Source organism: Lagopus leucura, unplaced genomic scaffold, assembly GCF_019238085.1.
Source record: "Lagopus leucura isolate 7727_CA_CO unplaced genomic scaffold, USGS_WTPT01 Super-Scaffold_100030, whole genome shotgun sequence".
NCBI classification, from domain to species: domain Eukaryota; kingdom Metazoa; phylum Chordata; class Aves; order Galliformes; family Phasianidae; genus Lagopus; species Lagopus leucura.
The window spans coordinates 4,677,658-4,704,318 of record NW_024962281.1 but is presented as its reverse complement, the minus strand read 5'-3'; the positions used below and the strand labels follow the sequence as shown (position 1 = coordinate 4,704,318).

The 26,661-nt window shown below is 45.9% G+C and overlaps 2 protein-coding genes across 3 annotated transcripts in view; both read right to left on the bottom strand.

The window, feature by feature from the left end:
- LOC122185658 (leukotriene C4 synthase-like) overlaps positions 1 to 2,919 on the bottom strand; it is a 3,987-nt gene extending 1,068 nt beyond the window's left edge. Inside the window, exons 1-2 of the mRNA XM_042881652.1 lie at positions 2,817 to 2,919; positions 503 to 602 (exon numbers count right to left, since the gene is read on the bottom strand). Of these exons, the coding sequence (XP_042737586.1) occupies positions 503 to 602; positions 2,817 to 2,886 (170 nt within the window). The 5' untranslated portion in view covers positions 2,887 to 2,919. The remainder of the gene's footprint in view (positions 1 to 502; positions 603 to 2,816) is intronic.
- Positions 2,920 to 5,423: 2,504 nt separating this feature from the next.
- Positions 5,424 to 25,945, bottom strand: MAML1 (mastermind like transcriptional coactivator 1). Of its 2 annotated transcripts, none has more exons than XM_042881687.1 (5): positions 25,565 to 25,945; positions 15,791 to 17,200; positions 13,398 to 13,667; positions 11,011 to 11,125; positions 5,424 to 9,510 (listed from the first exon to the last, which is right to left on the bottom strand). In XM_042881687.1, exons 1-5 carry the CDS (start codon positions 25,928 to 25,930, stop codon positions 8,528 to 8,530), a joined length of 3,144 nt encoding a protein of 1,047 aa, XP_042737621.1. In that variant the 5' UTR covers positions 25,931 to 25,945; the 3' UTR covers positions 5,424 to 8,527. The 2 variants fall into 2 exon arrangements, with proteins under 2 accessions (XP_042737621.1, XP_042737622.1); XM_042881688.1 differs by having other exon boundaries at positions 15,791 to 17,197.
- Positions 25,946 to 26,661: the final 716 nt, after the last annotated feature.

Below are 26,661 nucleotides of genomic sequence, written 5' to 3'. Positions count from 1 at the left end.
CACAGCACAGCACAGCACAGCACAGCACAGCACAGCACAGCACAGCACAGCACAGCATAGCACAGCATAGCACAGCATAGCACAGCACAGCACAGCACAGCATAGGATAGCACAGCACAGCACAGCACAGCACAGCACCACTCAGGCTGGCCCTTCGTGGCACCACTGAAGGAGCCAGTGGATGTTGTTGTCACTCCACCACCATCTTCCACCTGCTGGCAGGGAAACACATCAGCTCTGCTCTCAATGTACCCCCGCTCAGCCAATTCCTTTTGGCTGCTGATGGAATAGCATGACCAAGATGAAACATGGACAATGGTGCATGCTGGAAACCAGAGGGGTCTTCCAGCACTTCTCACTCCATAGGAACAGAGGAAGAAGGAAAAGCCCTCAACACGCACCCACAGTGCTCTCACAACACCACGACTTCAGGTCTTTCCTGATATTGATATTTAACCCAAGCAAGATCTGGGTGCAGCCACTGCAAACGACTAAACCTTACTGAGCCCTGAAGATCCGCTCAAACTCGGGGTGACCCGTTGTCTCTGGGGGAGAGATCTTGTACTTCCTCCGGGCGTAGATCACCTGCAGTGCAAAGTAGGCTGAAAGAGAGCAACAGACAGAGGTGACTGTCCGGCAGTGTTGCATTCAACCAAGCTTTCTCCAGTTCAGAGCCAAGCACAGGGCTGGAGGAAAATGGCACTCTGAGGTTCAATTAGAGATGCCCTGAGTGAGAGCACTGTGATGGGGCGATGATCTCTGACACTTCACTCCCATAGGGCAGCCCTGTGGCTGGAGCAGCTCAAGGAGGGGGTGATGGGCTCAGGCCAGGAAAGGTCATTCCACAGTGATGAGGATTTGGACCGTTCCACCATCTGATGAATGATCATTATTCCCACAGGGGAATGCTGATGACGTTTCAAGTGCTTAATTTTGCTTTTGTTGAAAACAAGGCTGTTCATCCAGGAGAACACAGAACTATGAAACAGGCTGTGGTTGCTGTGGCAGAGCTGTGGTTGGGGTCAGTGAGGTGCCATAGGGCACTGAGAGGCAGACAAGAAGCCCACAAGGACCATGTTGTGGCTGTCCTATTGTAAGATAGAGGATAAGAGCAGAGCAGCAGGACAGAGAGAGGAGACAGATGTTGCAAGATTAAAGATGAGTGAGAGCCACACATGCCTGCAGATAAGCAATAGAACAGACATAGAGGGAAAGGGAATTAGAAATGTAAATAATCTGGTGCTATGTGACATATTACACAACGTTACCCACTCAACTATCCACAGAAATGCACTGAAGATGACGTGCACATGTGCTGGTGCCCTGTGCACAGCCCCACGCATGAGTGCTGGGGGGAGGCAGAGGGGATGAAGACCCCTCTGGGGACAGCTGAACGCTTCCTGTGCCAGATCCCACACACAGGTTTGGGGCAGTGCCCTGAGATGTGGCTGGGCCAGCTCGCAGAGGTTGGGATGCCCTTCAAAAGTGCCCTCTCAAGAGAAGGTGCTGAGAAGCTGCACTGCACAAACCTCCTCAGAAGGATGAAGAGCTCCATCTGCTCTGCTTCCCATACTTTGTAGCCCTGTGGGTGCTCCAGAGTGTGGAGCTGTGGCACTGAGGGACAGCTCAGTGGGCAGTATTGGCAGGCAATTGGACGAGATGATCTTAGTAGCCTTTTCCAACCTTACTGATTCCATGCCTCCTGGTTAAACTCAACTGGATGCCTCCATTCCCCACAAGGATGCACCCCCAGACTCACCCACCATCAGCAGGGCTGACAGCTCCATGCATCTGAATACTCTTGGCAAACCTCTCAGTGAGGACTGGCAAGCTGTGACATTGCACAAGGTGTTTCCTGTGAAGCCACACTAAAAGGGGAAAGGAGAACCAACCCCGGTGGCAGTGTTCTGCTCACAGACTGCATGGAACGCTGAAGGATCCCATAAAGCAAACACAAAATGGGGGTGAAGGTGCTCTTTAGGGATGAGCTGATGAGGTTTCCCAGTGAAAAGGTCTCTGAGACACTTCCTTAATTCATTTCAAGCATTCATCTTTCCTTCCCTGCACGCTGAGGGCTCCTTCCACCCCCACTTACATTAATAACCAAAAATGCATAAGACAAAACACTTCCATTTGTTTCTCAGTAAATTGTCTGAGGGAAATGACCACCCTGGAGTCGTGAGCCCCCTTCTCTGAGCAGCCCTTTGGGTTTGAGGTGAGACCTGCACAGAGATGCACCACCTGATGGCTGAAAACAACACAGAGCCACATCCAGCAGCTGTGAGCAAAGGGCCGACAGCTCCGTGGGGATGGACTGAGCAATAAAGACAAGAGCAGCAAAACCACCTGTCCTGCAGAATGGGACAGAGGGCTGAGCACGAGGCACAGACAGAACACAGCTCCTTCCATACATCTCTGATGTGTGTTTGAGTTCTCCATCAGTGCTGCACACACCCACCTTTGTTTCAGCCATTTCCAACCATGCCAAGCCACACACAACGCTCTGAAATTCTATCACAAACCACTCTGCTTTAAAACATTCAATCATTGATGGTGTTCTAAGGTTAGAAGCAAAACTTCAGCTCCCATTTCCCTCTAGGACAGAGGCTTTCAGACTCACACACCTTTTAGTGCCCCAGTGACATCCATAGGCACAATGCCTCCCACCTGCAGCAGCCACAGTGTGCAGCCACTCACCATCACCGAGGGCAGCAGCTTCCATCCCGCATGCACAGCAAACAGAACAGGGGAACCAGCTCCGCATCATTTGATGCGATTAGGTTAATTAGTAGCTGACACAAAGGCCATTTATTTACCTTGCTCCAGGACTCCCAGAACAGTGACAGCAGCCAGCAAGTCTACCTCGCTCCTCATGTTGCCTTCCATGAACCAACGCGCAAATGAAGCACAATGAGGAGAGCAGCTCTCCAGCCCTCCTCCCACCTCTGCACACCCCACAGCAGAGCCCTATTCCCTTGCACAACACGTGTTTCCTCCAAGCATCCACTCCCCCCACACCCCTCAGCCTTCTAGGCAGCTGCCCACTGCCTGGAGAGCAGCAGCACGGGCTGCATGTACCCTAAGGGATCCTTGGACACGTACAGGTTTGGCACTCAGGTTGATTTGTACTGAAAGACAATGAGGTCTTTACTGCTCACTTCAATCACTTCTGAAGTACCTATGTTCTATACAAGGTTGTGCAAGTCTCAGTGAGTACTCACAAATTAACGGCGCGATCTGCTGCTCCTATTCCAAGGACTTCATAGACTTTAGTGCCATCCTTAGAAGAGCACTGGGATGCTCAGCCCATGACAAGTGTAAGCTTACACAGCGCAGCCCTTTTGAGCTCTGTCACTTCTTGTGGTTTTCTGGTGCAGTCACAGCTCTGCAGTACCATTTCCTTGCTCACATGCAAGCCAAAAGCTCTCCCTTCAGAAAGGACGGCAGCACAGGGGAGAGATGGCTCAGAAATACCACAGTAACATCAGAACTATAAGCATGAAATGTAAAGAGCAGCAGTGTTTCATAGACCTGAATGGTTTCTTTTCCTTCATCGCAAAAACCAAACAGACATTGGCTGAAGAAGTTACAAACCGGCCTGGAACAACAGGAGAAAAATAAAAGAGTACTGACTTCAAAGATTTAAAATGGGAGACAGAGAGAAAAAAGAAAATTAGTTTTCACCTCATGCTGATGGAGAGAAGGTGCAGGGAAGGGCTGAACCATTGCATCTCCCCCTGTGCAGATGCACACCCAGCTTCATTCACAGCACCAACAAGGAATGAACAGGCCTGTCGCTCATCCCAAGCAGGATGCTGCAAGTTCTCACTTCTGTTTTCAGTCTTCAACTTCTCAAAACCCCACTGCAGCAGTTTCTCAAGCTGACTTCAACATCACTCAAACACACAGCAGTGCACTTTTCCTGGCAAAACACACGAAATGCAGCACAAGTGCTCCCTATCCTCTCAAAACACAACTGGATTTTGGGTCTGCAGGCTGTTCTGAGGCCCAGACTGAAGGTTAACTGCTCTACTTCCATTTAATAGAAGCTGTTGGTGACCCACAGCTTCACACGGGCATCTACCCTAACATTCAGACTGGGGACATCACCAGACTGCTTTTGCTTACACCATTCCAGCAACCATACAACATTTTAACACCAGCCAAAGAACAAAACCCAAAGTTCAACACATGGAGAACTGTCCTTCAGTGCGTGAAGCTGATTAAAATTCTGCCTATGTAGGGAGATGCTGGGAATTGCTGTAACATGTGAGAGGAACACAGCCTTAGCAAGAAACACAGTTGTCATCGTTCGCAGATTCTTCTTTATCACTTCTGCTTCATCTGTGGTTGGGGAGAGAGATGAGAGGCATTAGTTTGGAACTCCAGATTAGATATGATCAGTTAAAAGCTGCACTTAAACAGGAAACAATACATAAATAACTGAACTTGTAGCTTTACTGCAAGCAGCATGATTCACCACTAAGAGAACTGCTTCAGAACAGTTGAGCAATCCATCAATTATAGCTTGTTAGCAAGACTATTAAAACCCAAACTTGTACCCCTGAAAATGATGACTCCCTCGGATGCTGGTAGAGCCACAGATTTTCGCTTTATTTCTGACCATCCTATGCAGTGTTCAACCAAGAGCTCCATCAGCAGCCCAGATCCACTCTGCTACTGCTTGCCACCACCTCTTCAACCCACCAGCTCCAGACGCACGATGAAGCGACCACAAACCCAGCGACTTTGGCAGCTTTAACCCAAACTCCTCATGCAGCTGCTGCCAGCATTTCTGTCCTCATTCAGCAGCGCCAGCTCCAGAACTCACATTTTGCACACTTTCTCACTTTCAAATTTGGAAATAAAAGAAGTGAAGCGATGCTTAATGAGCAACCCCTCTGTGCTCACACTCCCAGCACCCAGAGGCAGTGGCTGCAGCTCCTTTCCGGAGTTTTCTGCAGTCTCTTTATGCAGCACTGGCTGCCGCTGCCTTTCTGTAGCACTAAGAACTGGTTAAGACACAGCAGCAGAACCTGAGCCTGTGCACCAGGTTGGCCAGAGCTGTGTGCTGGGATGAGGGAACCAACACACTGCAAACAAGGCTGAGCCCTCTGCTGCTCAGCTCACACAAACGTATGACGTCACGCCATGTTTCATACACTAGCAAAATATTTATTTTATAATGATAAAACAGAAGTGAAGGATTTCTTTTTGGTGTGCACCAGTAATTGTAGTAAAAGAATAAGGGGATTAATGGACTCTTTATACATTTCAATGACAACAATTCATAAAGGTTAGCATCAAATTCAACTGTTCTCCATTTACAAGCATAAAACTTACCATAATACCCCCCAAACACATATATAAAGAATTATAGTTTTAAAATCTATAAAAAGTAAAAAATATACAGTCAGAAGATCTAACTCTTATTCAAATCTTTAATATAAAATTGTAAACATTTATTTACACAAAGGAAATGTGTATAACAAAATTTTGAGCACCCTTTTCAATCGAGTCGTGGTTTTTGGAAGGCAGTGGATGTTGCACAGTGACACTCTCACCTTTCCCACCCAACCAAAGCCGCAGTTTATAAATAAAGCCATGGGCGGCTGGCCAGGTGCAGTTCAGGGGAGCTACATTTTATTGCTCTGAAGCTGCAGCAAATGGAAAGCCCAAGTGCATATACAGACAGCTACATGAAAAAGGGCATAAAGGCAAAGCTCAGCCCTACCCATGCACCTACAGACATCTAAACCGTATTTTCCTTTCCTTTCAACTGTTTCAGCATTGTTACAGTGATACCTAACAGCCTGATGCGACAGGGCCCAAGAACAGAAGCAAGGGCTGCTTCTTCCTACGGTCACGTGGAGTTTGGATCCCGTTCACACATGAAGACCAACAGGCATCATAAGCCAGGCAGCCTAGAATCACACTTCATTTTAGTTCAACAGTACCATGAAAAGGCCCTGTCACCAAAACTCGATACCTTCCTGAACAAACCTCTGGTCAAACAGGGCAATATCCACCTCAGCTTCCAGAAACAGCGGAGGAAAGAGCACAGCTGCATTTCACTGGGCATTACGCTGGATTGCCTTTTTGGTAGCAATAATGCAAACAGAAGATGCTCTTTTCCTCTGATTAAGAAATTAAAAGCAGATGGATTTTTTCACTTATTCAGAACAAAGACTGTGTGCAAAATCTACCAGAGAACGTCGCAGACTTCAGCACACTGAACAGGGAAGAACGAAAAGCTGAATCCTACTACCCTGTTATATCTCTCAAGTGTTTGTAAGGGGCAAGGGGGGAGTGGGGGAGTGGAAATAGCGACACTGAAGGGTGTCACTTGAAATTATGAGGTCCCAAACACCCCCAGCAGGAAGGGAAGGCACACTGGTGCAAAGTTAACCCTTAAAAACAAAAATACAGCAAACATTTCTTCCCCTGCCATTGCTAGTTTATCTATACGCTAACGACACTTACCTGGGACCAGTTTTTGGTTTAATACTAAACCACTCACTAGCTCTTTCCTTAGATTGCCAGTACAAGAAAAGTCAGCATCAGTTATTTGCATCTCAACTACTTATTCTAGAGAATATCATAAGTGTCAACAACCAAAGCAACTAACACCTTCGTCCTCCCATCCAAAGACAATCTTAGTTACCTCTGTGAAAGCTCTACAAGGGATTACGTCTGCTTCAGTGAAGTTCTACCCACTACTCAACGGTGGGATCCACCGACCAACCGCATCTTTTGCCAGCGGCTCAACAGCATCAAATCTGTTCAACAGAGCGCAATTCGTCCACACAGGGCGAGCGTGTCGGACAAACCACGTTCCATGCATATTTGGAAAGGGTTAAAGTATTAGTGTTAAAAATACGCAGTTTTTAAAAGTGCAAATTGTCTGACAAAGGAGCTGCAGATACAGGAACGCATTTTCCTTCTTCGAATTCCACGTTATCCTTCGCTTCCCCTCACCCACTGGAATAAAATCCTCTCGCGCATTCTGCAGAGTGGAAAACTCCTGAAGAAGAACAGTCTGTTGAGGGAAATTGCTTTTAAATCACAACGCTGGGTTTGGTTAAAAAGCTTGAAGGAGTTTTCCAAAAGAAGTGGATTTAGAAAGGGAAGAGGTATTTGTGCATTTAAAACAAAAGCTTTCAACTTTATTTTCATTTTAAAGTAAAGGTTAAGGCAAGGTGGTTTGTTGGTGGATAAGGGATCTTTTTTGGTAAAAGTAAGGACTTTGGAACACTGTCTGTTGCCACTGTGGTTTCAGTCCTTCCTGTGAGTAATCCCAACACGGACAAGAGGTCTCCTTGTGCTGAGCTAAAGAACCAGCATCTGCTTCAAGGGATATTAACGGGATAAACCCACCTGTCTACAGAAAGATTACCAAACTCACAACCCAGTATTAAAAACAAAAGTATTTAAAGGGGGAGACTTCAATACTGGAGCAACCTTGATGCAAGCATTCTCCCAGGCTGCTTGTGCTACTGTTACTGCTAAGGACTTTTCACCTCTCAGCCAAGTTCTTTTTTTCCTCATTTTACCCTGAAGTGACAAAGTCTTGTGCTCATTGTGTCACTGCTCGCTTTGGGGGATGAACTGATCTCAAATGTTAGTTTTACTTTTTACAACAAAGAAAACTAAATGAGCTGTCATGAAGCAAAGCCTTCATTTAAATACAACTACCTTTGGAAATAAGTTATGAAGAAACAGGTGCAAAGGAAATGGCTTTACAATTCATGTTAAACCTACTATAGTTTAAAAGTTCTCCCATAAGAAATTCCCCCTTTAAACACAGTAAGGTATAAGCCAAGAACTGTGCCTCTCTACAACAGAGTGCAAACTGCAGCTTAAAAGACTACAATCTATTAAGAAGACTACCTTGACTAACTGGCCAGGTTTTAATACTTCCTTTCATCTACCACCAGCATCTAGAAACACTTACTGTGAAATATCACTTGCTTATGGAGAGTACAGGCACATGCTTCAGCGGTGGAAAAATTCACAGCATCTTGCAAGCGTACTCGGGTGCACGTAGCCTCAAACAAAAAGTCAGACATCTGATGACAGTACTACAACAGCACGTCAAGCTACGGACAATAATGATTGCAGGTAACAGCTGCAGAAAACTAAGTCCTAAATTTCTGCAACTATTTGCTTTCTTTCCGCACTATTTCTGTGAAACAGTTCTATTTTTAAATAATTAAAATTTCTCATTTTAGAACACTGCAAGTGAGATTTCTGACAGGCTGGATGGGACACGCACAGCTTTGTTTGACCTGTCTGAACGTGCAACTCCCCAGAGACGCCAGGGCAAAGCGCACTACTCCTGCAGACCTGCTTGGTGCGCCATTACCACGCGTCAGCGCTCACTGAGAAGCAGCTCCAGTCCCTTTCCCAACCATTTACCTCTAATGCCTGCAAGTCTCCTCAATGCCACAGGTTTTTTGGTCCAAGTGTTGCTTATATTTCATGAAATAATTAAAAAAAAGTAGAACCCCCCACCCCCAGCCCTCTTTTAATGAGTTCCCAACAACTCATCCAAATCATTCATCCACTCCTCCGAAGTCCTGTTTTTCAGCAAAGAGTCTATCAGATCTGTGTCACCAGTTAAGTTCTGAAGTCCATTATTGCCTGACTGGCTGCCGTAGGCAAAAGGCAGCTCTTGACTGGTTGTCCTCACCGGGTACCCTTGACTACAGTGCATATTACCTCTGTTGGGCATTTGTTGATTTGGATTCTGGTTGAAAGCGTTCAGATCCGGAACAGTCTGGTTGATGCCAGGCAAGACCTGCTGTGAGGGTACCTGCTGTTGTGAAGGTGGGTTTGTCCGCTGCTGCGTGCCTAAAGACGACGACAGCATCTGCCCAGACACGGCAGCATTCATGGAGGTCATGGGCCTGCTGGTGCTGAGGCTTACCTGAGGCATTCCTTGAGCAAACTGTTGGTTGGCCATCTTTAGATGAGTTTGCTGCATGTGGAAAGAGGAGCTGGCAGAAAATGGTCCTAAGCCACCGTTTCCTTGTGTCTGGTTATTAATATTAGGGATACCTTGGTGTTGCCAAGATGGATTTTGAGCCCCCATAGCAGCTGGTACTCTTGCCATCTGTGGCTTAGATAAGGTTGGATTCAGTGCGCCTTTATTGTGCTGTTGAGAAATACTTGAGTTTGCTAAGGTATTCTGCCCATAGCCAGCAGGAACAGCAGCACCCTGGCCCAAGCTGCCTTGTCTCTGCATCGGTGGCTGTCCATTGGCACTCTGAGCTGCATGCTGGGGAACCATACCTGACGGTATGCTGTACAGCCCCCCTCGCTGAATGTTCTGCATGTTGCTGTACTGAGACACCCCCCGGTCCTGCTGGCTGGAACCAGACTGCAGCGGTGCGACAGAAGTGTGTCCAGGTCCCATCTGAATCATGTTCTGGGTCTGAGGAAACATCCGTGGACTGCTGGAGCTGGACTGTCCTAAATTACTGACCCCAGGCATGGCTGAAGATGATCCTGAAATACAAAGAAACATTTTGTACATTAACTACTCAGTTCAACCACGGCCAACCTAGGCCTGTGGACCCTATAAGCCAGAATGCAGCTACATTTGTATAAAACAATTTCAGCAACCAGCACACAGACAGCTGTACTGTGCCCAGTCTGATCTCAAACGCAGATATGCCAATTTCCTAAAAAGTCTGAATGCCACTTCTATGAGTTCAGCATCACCAACACTAAAAAAATTAGGCTTTATTGGGCAGGACTGTGATGCTTCCCTGTAGAAGAAACATCCCTACTACTTAAAACAAGAAAAAAAAACAAAAAAAAACAACAGACAAGCACAGTAAAGTATAGATGTATCATCCACTTTCTCCCCACATTTAGCCAACCAAGGGAAACCTGCCTACACAGAGCTTCCTCTACTTTCAAACAACAAAAAGATACAGATTTTTTAAAAGATAATTCAAGACATACGAGTAACAATGGCTTTCCATTGGATTAACAATTAATTAACCAGTTACAGGGCCAAGTAGGAGGTCGTACAGTGAAGAGGTAGAACACATACCAGCACTTAAGATGCAGAATATTACAATCATCAAAGCAAGGGAAAAATAACACTGATACTCATTATAGAAACATATACTCTACTTCTAACAGAGACAGCACTACATTTCTTTAGGAATGCAGCAGGAGACAACATAATGCATGTCAGTATTTGAAGTCTGTTTCTGACCACTGTTAGCACAAACCTCCTGCACTGGTGTCAAGTTTTTCAGAGAAGTAACAACGCCCAGCCCTCGCTCTACTGTATGATCACAAACACTAAGAATGAGAGTATTATATTTCTACTTGCATCTTTTGCATTTGGCATTTACTTCTGTAGGAATAGAGCAAGGAAACAGAAAGAAGAGGATATGTACATTTTGCACACTATAGCTTTATAACAGAAAGCAAGTATCTCCTTGATGCCATGGTAAGTAAGGATTTGTCAGGTAAGGAGACAATTTTTTGCTGTTCTCTACTTCTTCCACATTCCTGGTGCCATTCCACCTTCACGGCGAAAAAACCCCAATATTTATCAGTGTCAGTACAATCAAGACATTCCAAGCTCCTATGAACAAAACCAAATCCCACAAGAACCACATAGGATGCCATTCCCTTCTGAAGGGGAGAATATTAGAGCAGTACTACAAACACAAAAGTTAAAGGAGAGTTTAACATCTGTAAAGGAAAATAAGAGTATAAAAATGAAATACTTTCATTGTTCTAAAGGCCAAGTTTTATCCATTGCCACAGCAATATTACAGAATCAGAAGCTTGCACTGCCTTAGATGTTTAGGTCAGAGGAAGCTGTTATTTTTTCAAATGTACCAGATCCCATCTCTAAAAGTTGAAAAGCACCGTAACACAGGAAGATGTTGCAATAAATTAACCTTAAGCTCTCCAGCCCAGGAACTCCAGTGGCACCTGGTTTTATTCCCAGTACTTCTGCCATTACTTCACAATGCTCACCTGTGAACTGCCCAACCTGCTGCTGGTAGGGGTTCTGCTGCTGGTCCTGGTACTGGGGAGGTGGCCGGGTCAGGTGTCGCTGCAGCTGCTGCTCCTGTTGCTGCCGCTGCTTCTCCTGGGAAAGATCCAATGCAAAGTAAGTAGGAAGCAAGTCAAGGCTTCTCCAAGAGCGACTGTGCAGATAAAAATCAAGCCACCCGCATGCTTTTACATGGAGCTGGTGATTACAGGAGCTTCTGTCACCTTCAATTTCAGACCTTCGTTCTCAGCTGAAGCCTTTAAATAACTGCAAGTCACAGGTATCAGTCTCTTAATCAATGGAACGTTCATCCATTTTCAGCAATATCCTAAAGGTACAATACTCTAGCCAATACGAGAAAAAGCCCAAAACACCTAAAAACCCACAAATACCTTTTACTCTTTGCCCCCAGATCAATTTATTTGAAGAGCGTAAAGTTAAAGCACAAGTCACAAACACCAGTGTTGCACAGAAAAGGAGAAACATGTGCATGTTTTCTAGGTCCAGTTTTCAAAAACAAAAACATACAAACCCGAATTATTGGGTTTCTTAGAAGATCGTGGAAAACTACAAAACCAAGGTTACAACAGGAGCTACGCAAGTTCTACAATCGCTGTTCCAAAGCATTTTCTCAATAATTCACTTGTTTATTGCAACAAGCCCTACTAATGCTTTGAACTCAGCTTGCTTCTTTGAAAAGAGCATCCAATCTGTATGTACTTTGTGACAAATTCATTAGAAGACTAGCAAATTTAAAGGGAATGGAAAGCCATGGAGGGCAGGGGAGAAGGTGTGTAAGTCCATGCAGGAAGTGTGATTCTGACAATACCAACAGCCAAAAGGCTGCTTTTACACCACAAAGCACATCTCAGACAGCATTTCTGGCCCTTCGTCCACAGCCATCTTCAACCAGGTTGAAATTCTGAGAGCATTAAGAGTGATACCAAGGACAAGTACTCACTTATGTAAAAACACTCACAGAGCACAGGCAGGGACAGAAATTCCCTTTCAAGAGTCCTAGGACAAAGGCACAAGCAGTAAGCCCCTCAAGAAGAGATGAGTGCAATGTGAAAAGCAGGCAGGTACACATTACTACCATTGTTTTGAAGTGTCTGCAACTGAGAAGCTGTTGAGACATGCAGAGGAATGAAGAGGGCAGGCTGTTCCACAGAAGGGACCTGCTGCTTGCAGGACCAGTCAGACCTGAAAGGGGCTGACCACAGAAGCCAGGGAAGTGTGCCATAGCAGCAGGATGAACCAAGAGCTGCAGAAGGCTGGCTCAGCAAAAAATGAAAATAAAAAAGATGCAGAATATCAAATGTAAGAAACTCTCACAGTATCAGAGAGGGGAGGATACCTGAAACTGTCACCCACTTCAATGACTTTTTGTTTTGTCTTTTAATTAAGGAATATATGCAACTCCCAGTTTTTTCTATAAATTACCACCTCTCTTTTCCTCCTATTATCCCCAAAGATAACATTCCACACCTCCCCACCCCAACCAGTTATCCTGAAAGACAAAACGAAGATCTGAATTGTAAATTCTCCCTGGGCCTAAAACCTTCTCTGAAAATCCATCTTCCCTTCCTCCGTACCCAGCGCAGATCTGTTCTGTTTGTACAGTGACAATGTGTGGAACATGCCTGCATGGACTACTCAGAAATGCAGAAAAGCACAGATGACAGGAGTAAGGCCCTTCAGACCGATTCCCAGCTGAAAGACTTGCAAAGGGTTTAAAACTTAGAGAGGTTCACACAAGGAGCCCATTTCCCTGAGAGAGACTAAAGCAGCTTTCTGCACAGTCTGATGGATAGCAGGGTTAAATTCTTTTGGCAGGATAAGATGCAAGTTGGATGCAGATATCTAATTATTTTCCCCAAATAAACAAATGAAAGATGATTTAAAATTTGAAACGTGAACTGTCATGGCACTCACAGAGAGGAAAGGCAGAACTCAACCAGCTTAGAGTCCCTTGCTTAAAGCTCTCCAAAACATCAAGGGTATCCCAACCTTTTATTATTTTGCTCTCGTTTCCTTTGTGAAAGAAGGAAGGCAAAGAATTATATCATCACTGGTATATCTTCTCCTCCTGTAGGTATCAGCTTGCATTTCCACACTACTAAATTCTAGCTGCTTAATTCTTTTAATTCACAGCTGTGCCTTGTAACAGAAAGAATGTCTCAGGAACCAAATGTTACATTTTGTTGATGATTTTATATAAAACAGAACAGTGATTTATACCAAAACATCTTCTAGTTTACATCCCCTATCTCATAAGGCTGTAGTAGTTCTACATCTCAAACACAGCTTTAAGTCAGCCAAAGCACGCTAGTGGAAAGGAAGAAAAAAGACTGCTGGCCCCCCTTACCTGCTCAACTAAGAGATGTTGTTGTCTCTGCTCCATTAGGAACTGCTGCTTCTGTTGCTCCATGAGCAAGTGCTTTTGTTGCTGCTCTCTCTGTTTCTGCTGGTCCATCAGCATTTGGTGCTGCTTCATCACTGCTGCTTGCTGCTGATTGCTAAGATACGACTGGTTGCTGTGGTTCCCTGCCATGGTGACACTGGGAGCCTGGGCACCAACACCAGCACCCGGGACAGAAACGGGAACACGAGGAACATTAGGAGATGTGGTTTGATCCTGCAGAACATAAAAACAATGATGTGAGTCACAGAAGGAGGGTAGCCCTCTAGAACTTGAAGACTTTGTACAGTCACACAGATGAGGAAAGATGTTTTCATAATGATGACCACATGTTCTATTGTCTCTTGTAAAGGATACAGGATTTTTATAAGCAAAGACACAGAAATGAGGAGTTGGAGTTCACGTCAGAAGCTCCAGCAGATTCAGGAACAGAGGTTTTAACTCAAGCCTCACTTAAAGTACTTCCCAAAGTCCAGCTCAGAAAGGGGAACGCAGCTCTGTGTGCTTCTGCTCAGCCAGAGGAATGGTGTCATTACAACCAACACTTCAGATGCACCAACTGCAGTTACCTTTGGTTGCAGCTTTCCAACCAGCTTTGAAATTTCATCATATAGTTCTATCCTGCCTCTGTCAACACTTAATTCTGGAAGTTTACACCTCCCCTCCTAATGCTGACTTTTTTTCAGTATCAGAGTTCACTATTCGCAGGTGAAGGGGAAGAAACATCACTGACCAAAATAAAGAGTCCCAACGTTTGGTCACCAATCCAGCCTCCATCATATTATACAGACAAAACACGACTACAGATAACTGGTCGTATCCATTTTTTCTTAAGTCTGCTTTTTTCGTTCTGTTTTGGAGATAGGAACTCAGGAAAAGCCATCAAGTCAAAGATGGAACAGTTATCCATCAAGACCTGATACCGATCTCTTTGTACATGAGAATCCATTTGGAATTTGACATATGTTATCATTTCTAAGCACAGTTCAGCCTCATTTCAAATTATGCAAACATATTTATTTTCACATTCAGAATTCAGCTGATGGTCTGGGCTGCTGGTTCTCACTTGCTGCAGTTTTGCAAGAAATTATGAGCCAAATATAGGTAATGCTGTGCTAAGTTGTTCTGTAAGCAAGCTTCTTAGAAAATCTCCAGAAGTATTCATTAGGATTTCTGTTATTTCGATGCAAGCATGACAGCACAGACACAAAGTCATCTTCAAGTTTTTCAGCAAGAGATAGATGTGACACACACAATCATCTTCACCCTTCCCCTCCTTTCGTCACCAAAAATATCATTAGATCGTTACTTCCACTAGCTTTTAAAGACATTAATTTTCCTTGTGCCTTATGAAGCATGTATTATTGATCTCATTTGTATTTTTACATCACTGTGGTCTTTACCACAGACTAATCAGGGCTTTATGCCGTGTATTTTGTGTTTTGCTTTACTGAAGGATCACACTGCAAGAGCTGGAACTCCGATGGCTTTTGCAGTTTTAATCCTTATAACAAGGACCTTTTTTGACAGCAGGTCTTCCAATATGTGCATCGTGGGGATTCGGTAGCACGTGCCTACAAGTCTGTTCTCCTTCACCTGCTACATACATTCCTACCTGCAGCACATCTGTAATATCAGCTATATGTTGTTATCTTTATATTGCCAATTTACTACATCTCGTAAGGCAAAGAAGCACAACGTGGAGTTCTCCTTTATAGGAAAACCTGAAGCACTATGCTTCAAGCAGACAAATGTTACCTATTAAAGATACATTCCCATTCTCACAGACTTAACCAGTAGCAAATTCTTAGATTTGAAAAATGCCAAGTAACACCCAAGTAACCAAGAACGCAGCCCTCACTCCCATCTCTCCAAAAAGCAGCAACTGAAGGCGTATCTGTTTATAGTGAGCCAACTCCTACAGAAGTCAGGGACCAAGGAGAAAGTAAAGAAAGCAAATCTTCTGCTAGAACACTGTTTAACACTGCAGTTCTATGAGCTATTTCAGGCAGAAGTTCACAAAGCATCTATTTATCTTTGTAAGTAGAACCTTCTGTGAAGTGCGACATAATTTGTTGCCCATGAAGTGTATTAAGCTGCAAACCACACGTTACCAACGTGACCTAGAATTGCATATTAAAAACTTTCCTCAGTGGAAAATGCAGTGCTTGACTCTTGCCTCAGCACACTGTGCACTACCAGCTTCTTCTTTAAGAACACGCAGCAGCTGATCTGAAACACCATCAAGTAACCCATACTCCAATCTTACCTACCCAACATCCTCTTTCAAACCCTTAAATCTGTCACTAAACAAAAGTAACAAAGATCAGAACACGTACCTGACTGTGCGGCAGTCGGTAGGTAATGTTTCCAGACTTGGGTTTCAACAGGATCATTCCATTTTGGTCATCACCCACGTGAGACAGTGGCTGCTGCTGGCGCTGCTGCATGTAAGCCAACATGGGAGTCTTATTCTGACCAGGTACTGCAACGCCCTGTTCACATTCTGCTTTGTAATGTGAAAGAGGTTTGGTGTTCCCATAGTCTAGCACTGAGCCTTGACTATTCACAGGGTTCTGGTTCATGCTGTTTTGCTGATGACCCAGTATGTTCACATGGTAGTTGCCTCCAGCTCTCGGAGAGCTCTTATTTCCCATATTAGGTATCATGAGCTTCTGATTGTTGAAGTCCGGCTGGTAAACTGAAGGGCTGGTGGGATTTTCCATGGTATATGGAACGGCCAGTGGGCTGTGAGAAGGCCCAGACTGCCAGGTAGACATCTGATTGGTTTGGTGGACTTGGGAAGCCTGCTGCTGGTTCTGCAGCATCTGGTCTCTCTTCTGCTTGGCAGCAATCTGCTGGAGTTGATGAGCAGAGGACATTTCTTTGGCACTTCCTGCCCCCTTCCCAGGTAAAAGCACATTGGAGAGAGGTCTCTGGACGTTCTGAGCGTGGTTTGATGCCTGCATCATGGGCTGATTAGCATTTTCAGTCATTGACTGACTAGAAGGCTGAAACATAGCCTGAGAACTACCGACCACCGGAGACGCAGCACTGACAGGAACAGAGGCAGCACCGATGAATGCTGAACCGGAAGAAGTAGATCTAACCTGCGGAGATCCCATCTGCTCCTGCTCAAAGGGTGCAGGGGAAAACTCAGTCTTTATGTTAATATCTTGCGGTAATGGAGTCTGTGCAGCTGAATTTGAAGAATCCGCATCTTTTTTCTCTTCAAAGTCTTCATTAAAGAGATCCTTCATGTCTTCGTCGGGCACTGACCTATTAAGCTCCTCAATAAGCTCCTTCCATTCTTGCTCGTTAAGATTAAGATCAGGCATCAAGTTGTTCTGAGATATAGAACCCCCTGCTCCAGCAATCATACACGGAAGATCATCTACAGGCTCCTGCTTCAGCTCTTTGTTCAAACTCAGAGGAAATGAATCATCAGCATCACCACCTCCATTCAGTTGCAGACTGGAATCTGGAAGACACTTCTTGCTGATGCCATCGAGTCCCATCGGATGTTTTCCATTAAGCTGCAAGGTATCTCCACTGGCAGATTTCTTGTCAAGATGATGGAGTGGAGACACAGGGGGCATTCCATTGGAAGAACCACTCACTCCACCAAGACCGTCATCACGACGCAGCTTCTTGGAAACTGAAAATACATCACCAAAGCCATTCTGCTGGTCTCCGTTCTGAGGGGAAGCAGCACTATCAAGCTTTCTTTTCACAGTCTCATGGAGCTGCTGAAAAAACGAAAGAAAGAAAGAAAGATTTTAGTTATTTAGTTTCACATCTCAGATTATTTCTTACAAAAACATTGTCTAGCTCTGAGTATGGGGGGAAAAAAAAACATTTTAGGGAGAAAAGAAGGGCTAGGTCTTTAGTTTTTACAAATCATCACATGAGATGACTTCCTTGCTAAAATCTTCCAAATCAATCATCTCTTGTAAATGATACAGAATTCTCATAAATAAAGAGAGAAATGAGGAGCTGGAGTTAGAAGATCCAGCAGATTCAGGAAGAGAGGCTTTAACTCTGAAAAGTAAACCTTCCAAACCAGGCACTAAATCAAAGAAAGATGAAAACTGCCAGATATTTGACAACAAGTTGAGAAATAACTTTGAATTGAAACATATTATCATCTTTCCTGTTTAAAATGTAAAACATGGAAGAACAATAAGATTCAAATTGAGACTAACAACCTGTATTTACTTGGTCTATGTACACATTGTATAATTCTCCAGCAAGACTGCTTTGTAAAGCAGTCTCACATGAAAAGATTTAGGAAAAAAAAAAAAGAAAAAAAAAAAAAGATCATTTCTGCTGTGGTTTTAATTACTGGAGGATAAACAGGTATGTAATTTTTGTACACAATCACATTTTTGGCATTAAGCAAAACCTGTTTGTCACCAAGTGACCACAGTTCCATTCATACGCAACTGCAGTTAGAAGCTCAGTCAATTCTGTCACACAGTAAGTTTATTCCTTTCCTCTTTTCTCCTGAAGCATTTCCCCCCTGCTACTCTCTGCTCTATGACCCTCAGAGCACAAACCAGCTCAACAGTTGGCCAGTCTACAGCTAGTGAATATGCATTCTTTTTCTTGCAGTGCCACCTAGAAGCAACCAGAGGGTACAGCAACAGCACCTCGGTTCCACAAAGCCGAGTGTGGGTCCCCCAGCTTAACTTCTCTTCCAGCAGCGTTCTTTCAAATATTAACTCCTTTTCAGTGACCTCAAAAATATCAGAAAACAGAACACATGCACACATCAAAGATGACAATGAATTATTCCCCCCTTAGGTAAATTTGCCAAACAGCTGGGCTTTGCTGTACTGGGATCACTACACCACCACAGAGAAACCTGCAGGGCAGCGACAGCTCAGAGCTGCACATCTAAAGAGGGAACCCTTTTCCCCTGACCTGGAAAAGATGCCTTTGTGTGTCCCAGCAGGACACATGAGGAGAATCCTCACAAAAAGCCACTCATCTCAAGTGTGGTTCACTGAACAATAGTTCTCTCAGATGGCAGAAAAGAGGCTCATTAAACAAACCTCAAAACAAGCACACTTACTTTAATACGCAGTCTCCATAATGCAGTCCACTAACCCTTGGGGAAAAAACGTTTCATCCAAGAACAAACAGGGGAAACTTCAAGATCTCGGCACTGAAGCAAAAGGTGGTGTGTAGAGCCAGCATAAATTATCAGGAATGTTACAGCACTTGCCTGGGCAACAGCATTCTTTTGATTTAAGGATAGAAGGACTGGATCACAGTGGTTGCTCTCTCGTTAATTGTCCACAGCTAGCTGATCTTTGCAAACAAACACTGCCTCGTGCTTGCATAGGTAACACCTACAACTCCTTTTTACAAGAGGGATGGACTGCAGTTTCCAGGAGACCAGGATCTTTCCGCAGCCTCATGGAAACAGCAGCAAAGTAATGAGATGAGCAGCAGAGCTTGTAAGAGGAGGGACACATTTGGAACTTCACTAGATCTCAACATCCCATCTACAGCTTCAGTAGCAGACCTACAACAATGTTTTTCAATTACTAATTTAAGAGAATAAAGGAAATCTGATTTTTCATAAAAACATAAAACAACAGAAAGTGAGGAAGCTTCAACTCAACCCCAACATTCGGCTTTTGGCAAGTTTCCTGTTGTTTACTTAATACTCCAACTGGGAAAACTGAAGCTCAAGGTGGATGAGTAACTTGCCTGAGGTCATATGATGAGTCAATCAAAGATTGGGATGGATCCTCCTTAATTCCAAATCATTAAGGAAGAAACGCTCTCCAAAAAATAACATACAAGTACTAATTTAGTTTTGTACATTAAATGTATTCTTCTCATGGTTGAAGTGAATTTCTCTATTAAAACAGAACCATGGCCCAGAGGAACCACCGCTGCAACCGCAACTCCTGCAGGCAGCTTAGGGCTCGGGTAGGACCACAGTCCTCTGTGGGCTGCAAAACTCACTTAGGTTGATGGAGAGGTATTCCAGAAGTTGGTTTGTGCTGAGGTCTTTGCTGTTGTGCTGCACCACTTGCAATATATGCAAGATTAAATCATTTATGCTTCTAAAGTAAACTTACTGAAGTCTAGATGTAGGCGTAGATCCTTTGTGTCCGTCACAGGCTTCTTCCCCCATAAAAACCCAGGGTCTATCATATCTGCATGGCTTTTAACAGTCGTCAAAACACCCAGATTCCCAATTTTAACCCCTTGGCATGAGTTTCTCTTACACAGCCCTTCTTTCAGCTCATACTATATTCCTTCACAACAAACCAAACTGTAAAAATAAGGAACGTCAAAGGAATACGTTTATGAGGTAAAATTTGGGGTGTCTGCTTCACCTCATCTAAATGTACTATTAATTGAAAGATATCCTACCTGTACACAACAGCCAGCAGACGCACAGGAAAGAAGAAAATCTGCTTATCTCTTATCTGCACCAGAAAAGACAGCCCAATTCACAACAAGGCTACTTAATCCCTGAAATGTAGAAGCTATTCACCAACTGCACTTGAATCCTAGCTCACTTTTAAGAGGAAAAGCAGCACAAAACGTACCTGGATATTGTGGCTGTGCTGAGGTTACGCTACCGCAGCTACTCAGCCAGCTGAGCACAAGCCAGCCTCCATGTCCCACCTCCATTCTTCATCCAAGGACAGTGGTACCAAAAGCTGCAGGTGCCAACAGCTACTGCTCCAGCGTCATCACTAACATACCTGATAGCTTCTATTTACTCATGTTTACCTTCTTAAGCAATAAAACCTGAAATTCACACAACTGCTCTGCAAATAACATACCCTTCTCTTGTGAAATACCATTTCTCATATACTATCTCAGCTCTTGGTTTCCTAACAGAAGGAGAAACGTTGAACTTGGTTCTTCTCATTTGTCTGTGCGTAATTAGACTTTTTTTGGGGAAAAAAAACCCAACACATAGCATACATGAGATACAAGTTAGACAGCAAGTTATCTGCATATCGAGCTGCCCCAACAGAGTTCTCAAGGCAAGAAAAACCTGTTCTCTTCTGCCAAAACTCCAAAGGAAAAAAAAATCCACACTGACAAGAATAAAGCATAGCTTGCAACTCACTAAGAAAATCTCTTTAGCATTTCTTTTTTGTCTGTTATGATTTTGCAAAGCACGGTCGCTTTCTGATGTGTTATTCATGGTTTCCTTCGGAGAATCAATCACTTTTATTTAGAACACGAGTCAATTCTTTCCATTGTCACAAGATCAGAAACAGAAATGTATTCCCATTTTCTTAGCCTGCCCAACCTCCCAGCAGCAGAGGAACCTTGTAAGCTCTCTGCAATGAGCCTACTTAACTTTGCCTAAGACTCTTACCCCAAAAGCATTTATCCAAAGCATTTAAACCAGTACAGTACGTTTGCTTGGCAGGAGTACACGTGCAGTCAGGCCATAACCACGGCTTCCCCACTGACCCAGGGGAACAGATCAAAGCCAGGTGCCACCCCTCCCCACACAGGGCTGTCCATCCCAAACGCTCCCATCACAAAACCTGAGCGCCATGTACCACGACACCCAGCCACACTGCAGCCTCATTGCAAAGGCATGTTGGCAGACTTCGTAAGAGCCAGCCACTCACTGACAAGGAAGCCCAGCAAGAAGAAATTGGGAATGGACTAACACTTGATCTCAGCTTTCTGCCAGCAAACTCACTGGCAGAGTTCATGGCTTTGGGACTCTTCTGTCACACAGGGAAGAAAGGGGCTTCCAATATTGTAAATAATTACATTTATAGTTGGTAAATATTTATAAGTTTATAGTTATAGAAACTGCAAGCAAATTTGTGGGGGGTTTTTTGGTGTTTTTTTTTCCCCCAAGAAAGGCTTGTAAAAATGACAGAAATAAAACTTTGAAGACCTAACTCTATGCTATGCCTTTTGGGCACCCTGATGACATGTTTCAGATATTAAATTCTCCTTACAGGATTCAACAAAGCTTTACATCTCATTTCAATTAAGCTTAGAGTTTCAGTCTTCAGTTATATCTATGATCCGTCACAAAATAACAGCATGAGAAAATGCTGGCCGTTTTCAAAGAAGAAATCCCGTGCTACTCTACATGTGCAATAAAACTCCAGCTCCAAGATGCCTTCCAGCCAGAAGCCAGCACCCTCACCTACAGGGGAACACACCAGCTTGCCTCCAGCAGTAGTGGCAATACTGCAGCACACACCAGCTCCACAGAGCAGCACAGTCTTCTGAGCTGACAGATTCTCCTTCCCTGCCTGGCTGAGGATAGAAGCAATAAGGATGACCACCTCTCAAGCTGGAAGACCATTGCAAATACCAGGAGTTGCAATACATTTCAGATAGAAAAAAACCATTTTGGCCCTGCAACGTACTCTCTTCTTACTGAGCATCTACACACAGCTTCCAAAGTTGCACTCTCCGTGCAAGGAAAGCATTTTATTACCAAATGTGTTCCTGCACTCCAGCGTGTTGTCAGAACGAAAGTGCTGCGCTAACTTCAATTTTGACTGTTACTTTAATTCCAGAAGTCTTTTGTATTTGGGTGACTGCCTGCTGGAGTGGAGAAGGGCTGTGGATGTGCATGGCTATAAATAGCCCAGCCTGCATTAGTCACAAGGGGCAGCTTCTGCTGCAGGAATTGTTCTGCTGAATCAAAAAGCCCTGCAGAGCCTTCGGCCGCCGGATCGCCCACCTCGCCTGGACTGCAGCAGCACATCAGGTCCCTCCCAGATCCCTGCAGCTCAGAAAGCAGCGCTGCATATCTGACCAATCTGCGAGGGGAAGTGTTTCAAACACACAACAATACCTCACAGCATTAAAAGGAGACAAAGAAAAACCTGTCAGAGTTGTTGTGCAACAAGCTATCAGACTTGTCAGCAAAACCAAACAATGGTGGCAAGAGTACACTGTACTGAAGTTGTGTATAAATAATGTGGAAATAATTTGCTATTTTTGTGGTAAAACATAATTTCACAATTTAACACCCATCCACCACAGCTTACCCCAAAGCCTCCTGAGTCGTCAGCATACCAGCCTGGGCTTCCTTAGGAGAATGCAACCATGTTTGTCCCTATAATCCAGGCAATCTATTCCCTTTCATTTTCTACTACAGCTCCTTTCAATCACAGAACATTTCTTCATTCTCTTGAAATTTTCTTTAAACTTTTCACTTGGGTGCCTGGCTTCAACCAGCACTTTTACAAGTTTCTACCATTCCCCAGCAAACGCTGCTCTGTTCCTCAGCTTCACACAGAGCATTCCCAAGGCTGAGCAGGTCTCTGCCCATTCCAGAAATGCCATCCACAGCAGTCCCAGACAAAGCAAAGCATCTACACAACCCCCGCTTTCAGGTGGGAAGAGAAGCACTGCACAGCTCCTTCCAAAAGGCCCCACCACAAAGCACAGCATGGAGATGAACACGCAGACCCCCAGCACGCTCCTTGTCCATGCTGAGGAAGTGCTCGGTGCGCAGCTCAGGGATCCACGACATCACAGTCTGTCAGAAACACATGGCAACCTTTCCAGCAGGCAGAATTCAAACTCTATTGAAATAAACTTTCTCAAAACAGAAACTGGCAAAGAGGAAAAAAAACATGCTCGATGGCAGCTCCTGTCCCTTCCCAACTTCTGTTTCTCAAAAATAGAAGATCAACACAAGAGACATCTCTCAAGCACTAAGCATCTTCTACTCTGAACAAGTCTTAACACCACCCTGAAGCAAAATTTAAACATTTGAATTTTCCTTTAAATTAGAGCTTTTTTAATAGGAAGCCAGTAGTTTCATCTCGTTCCTCAAAAGAAGGACAAGCCTACTGAGCACACAAACCATCCGTAAGAATTTCTGTATCGATATCGTATCTTAGTTTCTGTGCACTCACAAGATAGCACCACTCAGTAAGAAAACGAAGGATGGCACTGCCCCTGGCTTCTGCTCAGTCTCAGCATACATACACCAGAAACTACTGGGAGGGAAATGTAATTTCGGGCTTTGGCCACGTGAACAAGTCATACAGGATGTGACAGGGTGGTGCTCCCTCTACCCAGGGCTACTCTGCGTCCACCAAGGGCAGCACCTGGGCACACAGGCACTGTGCTCTGGGCACACGCATGGCACAGCAGCTGCAGGTCCTGCTGCCAGCTCACAGATGTGAGATCCTGTGCCCTTTACACTTACGCTGGTCACTTTTCTCTCAAGGATCAAAACAAACGCCCCATTAACTTTGAATGCAGCTCCTGGTCTCCAAGAGAAGATTCATACACAGCTTCAAGAGGAACTCCACACCGTAACAGCGGTTACACCGATGCAATGTATGTTTCACTACCTAATGGCATTCTTTTGAAAGGATGCTCAGGATATTCTAAAACATAATTTCGGCGTTAATCCAAAGTCTACTGAATATTTTAAACCGTAACCTTGTGCTTCCCAGGCACAGACACATTTGATCTCAATAAGAGCTGCTCCTCAGCCACGGGTACAGCCAGAGGTAAAACGCCAACTTAGAGAAAGATCTGCTGTGCCAAAGGAACAAAACCAGCAGCGGAGGTTTCTTGTTAGTTTCTGGTTTTTGAGGGGTGTTTTGTTTTTTTTTTTCAAAAGCGTTAACTAACTTTATACCCTAGTAACCAGATGATGAATCAGCAGCTGCAATTAAGCTTACAGTCATGTATCCAAGGAAGGAAACAGCAGGCCAGCACGAGGAGGAGTCATTCATACACTAAAACCCTCTTCTGTTGTGTAAATTGGCCACTGGCAGCAGCTTCCTGAACAAGAAGGGCTTCCCCAGATGTGCACTGTATTTCAAAACCACACTGCTGCTGAGAGCCCTCATTATAATGGATGCTAATTAGATCAAATCCACATCCAAAGCGATTTAAAAGAAACAACACCAACGAATCAAGGACATCTTTCTTTTCAAGGATCAGTATGAAAGAGCATGGTGGCACTTTAAGCAACAGGATTTGACATACTAAAGAGGTCTGTGGAGTGAGCTACACAAATATGCATAGAGCCCCAGACACAGAATGCTTCACAGCCCAAACAGGAAACAAACAGAAACCCCATCAAATCTCTGGAAAATAAAATAGGAGTTTGAAAGATTTGTGTTCTGACACCAAGTTACACTCAGGATCAGCCCAGCGAAGAGCAGTGCCTGCTTAAGTGCTACAGAATCACTGCCAGGATGGCAGAAAGTTTCTTCTCACCCTCAAAGGTTCTTCTTTAACAACCATCTGAAGCACTCAAACTATCACAAGCGTCTTGGTCTTCAGTACAGTCAGGATCCTAGGTTCACACACGATACAGCAGCTAGTTAGCTAAGCAATGTTTTCAGCTCATGCTGCAAAGTCTACAACCAGGTATGTGCTGCCCAGCGCTACATGAAAGCTGACATCTGCGTGCCGTGTCTCACAATCCCACATCATGCACAGTCATACCCAAACACTCAGTGAGCTCTGTCATGATTCTGTTTTAAAAACTGTAACTAAGTGAAGCCCAAGGCAGCAGAGAACCACATTCTCTTCTTTACTGTGACTGAACAAGCAGACAATCTTAAAAATAGGATTTACCTATGCAGAAACTTGAAAATGCATCGGGTTAACCCACCATCCCCTCGTAAAGAAATTCAAAGCAGTACTGCATCATTTCCACAAAGGTCAACGTTTAGCAATGGGTGCCCTGGAGAAGGACAGGCATTAGGAGGGGCAGCCTGCGCGAGGTCACCCTACTAACCTACATTGCTGACACACCAGCAGCGCGTTTAAAGGCTCACGACGTTTATAGGGTTCGGGGCAAGTTAAGCAGCGGCCTCTCCAGATAGGCACACAGCCGTGGCCGCGTGCACATGCCCTGACAACCAGCAGCGCTAAGGAGGCCAGGGAAACACTCGCGTTCTGTGCTCAGCCAGGCTGTAATGGGTGGAGTGGGACTCCCACAGCGCTCACACCCACTGCAGCGGGTGGCAAACAAGCGCTGCCTCTCTCCTTCTCCTCTTTCCAAGACGCAGCAAAGCCCACGCTGGCAGAGTTCCCCCCTCAGCGACACGCGCCCTTATCGAGGTGACACCCTGACAGCCCCAAGCGCGGCACGGGCAGCGCCTTACCGCGATCAGCGTGCTGCCGCGGCCGTGCTGCTCTCCACTCGCCGCCTCTCCGTCCAGGCCGTTGGCTCCGCTCCTGTCGGCGCTCCCCGCGACGGCCGCTGCGGGAGGTGGCGCGGGGGGCGGCGGGGCCGGGGGCGGCTGGCGGTGCTTGCCGGCCCGCTTGGCCTTGGCCTGCAGGCAGCGCTGGTGCAGGGCGAAGGTTTGCTGGCGCTCCAGCTCCAGGCGCTCCGGGGACACGGCCTGGTAGCGGGACTCGCAGGCGCTGTGGTGCCGCCGGCAGAGCTCGATGCGCCGGCGGAGCCGCTCCATCACCGCGCTGTGCCGCGGCACCACGAACTCCGCCATGGGGCAGGAGGGCAGCACCATGGACCGGAGGGACGAGGGGAGGCCGCCGCTCACCGGCTCCGCACGCCGGGCCTCGCCATGGCCCTCCTCGAGGCCTCGCCGCTCCTTCCCCGCCCGCCGGCCTCACCTGGGCCTCCCGGCCCGGTTCCTCCTCCCGCCCCCGGCCCGGCGCCCGCCTCGCTCCCCCCCTCCCCACTTCCTCCTTCTCTCCCGAGCCCGGCGCCGATTCGCTCCCCCGCTCTCCGCTCAGCCCTGCCCGGCGGCCGCTACCCGCCGCCCCCGGGGGTCCGGCCGGAGCCCGCTCCGCTCCCTCCCCGGCGCGGCGCGGCCGGGCGGCCGCCGCTCTCAGGCACGGGCCGGCCCGAAGCCCCGAGTCCCCATTGTTATCCGCGCCGCCGCCATCTTGAAATTGTTTTTCCCCTCAAGAGCCGAGTTGAGAATAAATAGGCGGAGCTTCCTGGGTGGCGGGCGACGTCACGGCGCGCCGCGCGTCACGAGCCGTGAGGGACGGCGCTCTCAGCCAATAGGAAGGCGCGGAGGCGCGAAGGGACGCGGCCAAGGCGTAGGAGGAGAGAGCGCCTGGCAGGGGGCGGGCTGCGGCGCGTTTAAAAGGCACGGGAAGAGGTGGGGCGAAGACAGCGCAGCCAATCGGGACAGCGGAAGGGGGAAGCATGTGGTGATTGACGGGAGGCGGGGCGCCGCTGCTCGGGGGCTCAGGGCGGGCGCGCCAGGATTTCGTTCCGAGGGTTGAA

Bases quoted from the DNA above. Each gene is read 5' to 3' on its own strand.
- MAML1 (XM_042881687.1), bottom strand. From the start codon at position 25,930: ATGGTGCTGCCCTCCTGCCCCATGGCGGAGTTCGTGGTGCCGCGGCAC. The intron at 17,201-25,564 runs GTAAGGCGCTGC...TCGTTTTTTCAG, and splicing joins GCGGCAGCACGCTGATCGCG to CAGCTCCATGAGACTGTGAA. The intron at 9,511-11,010 runs GTGAGCATTGTG...TTTGTATTTCAG, and splicing joins GCAGGTTGGGCAGTTCACAG to GATCATCTTCAGCCATGCCT.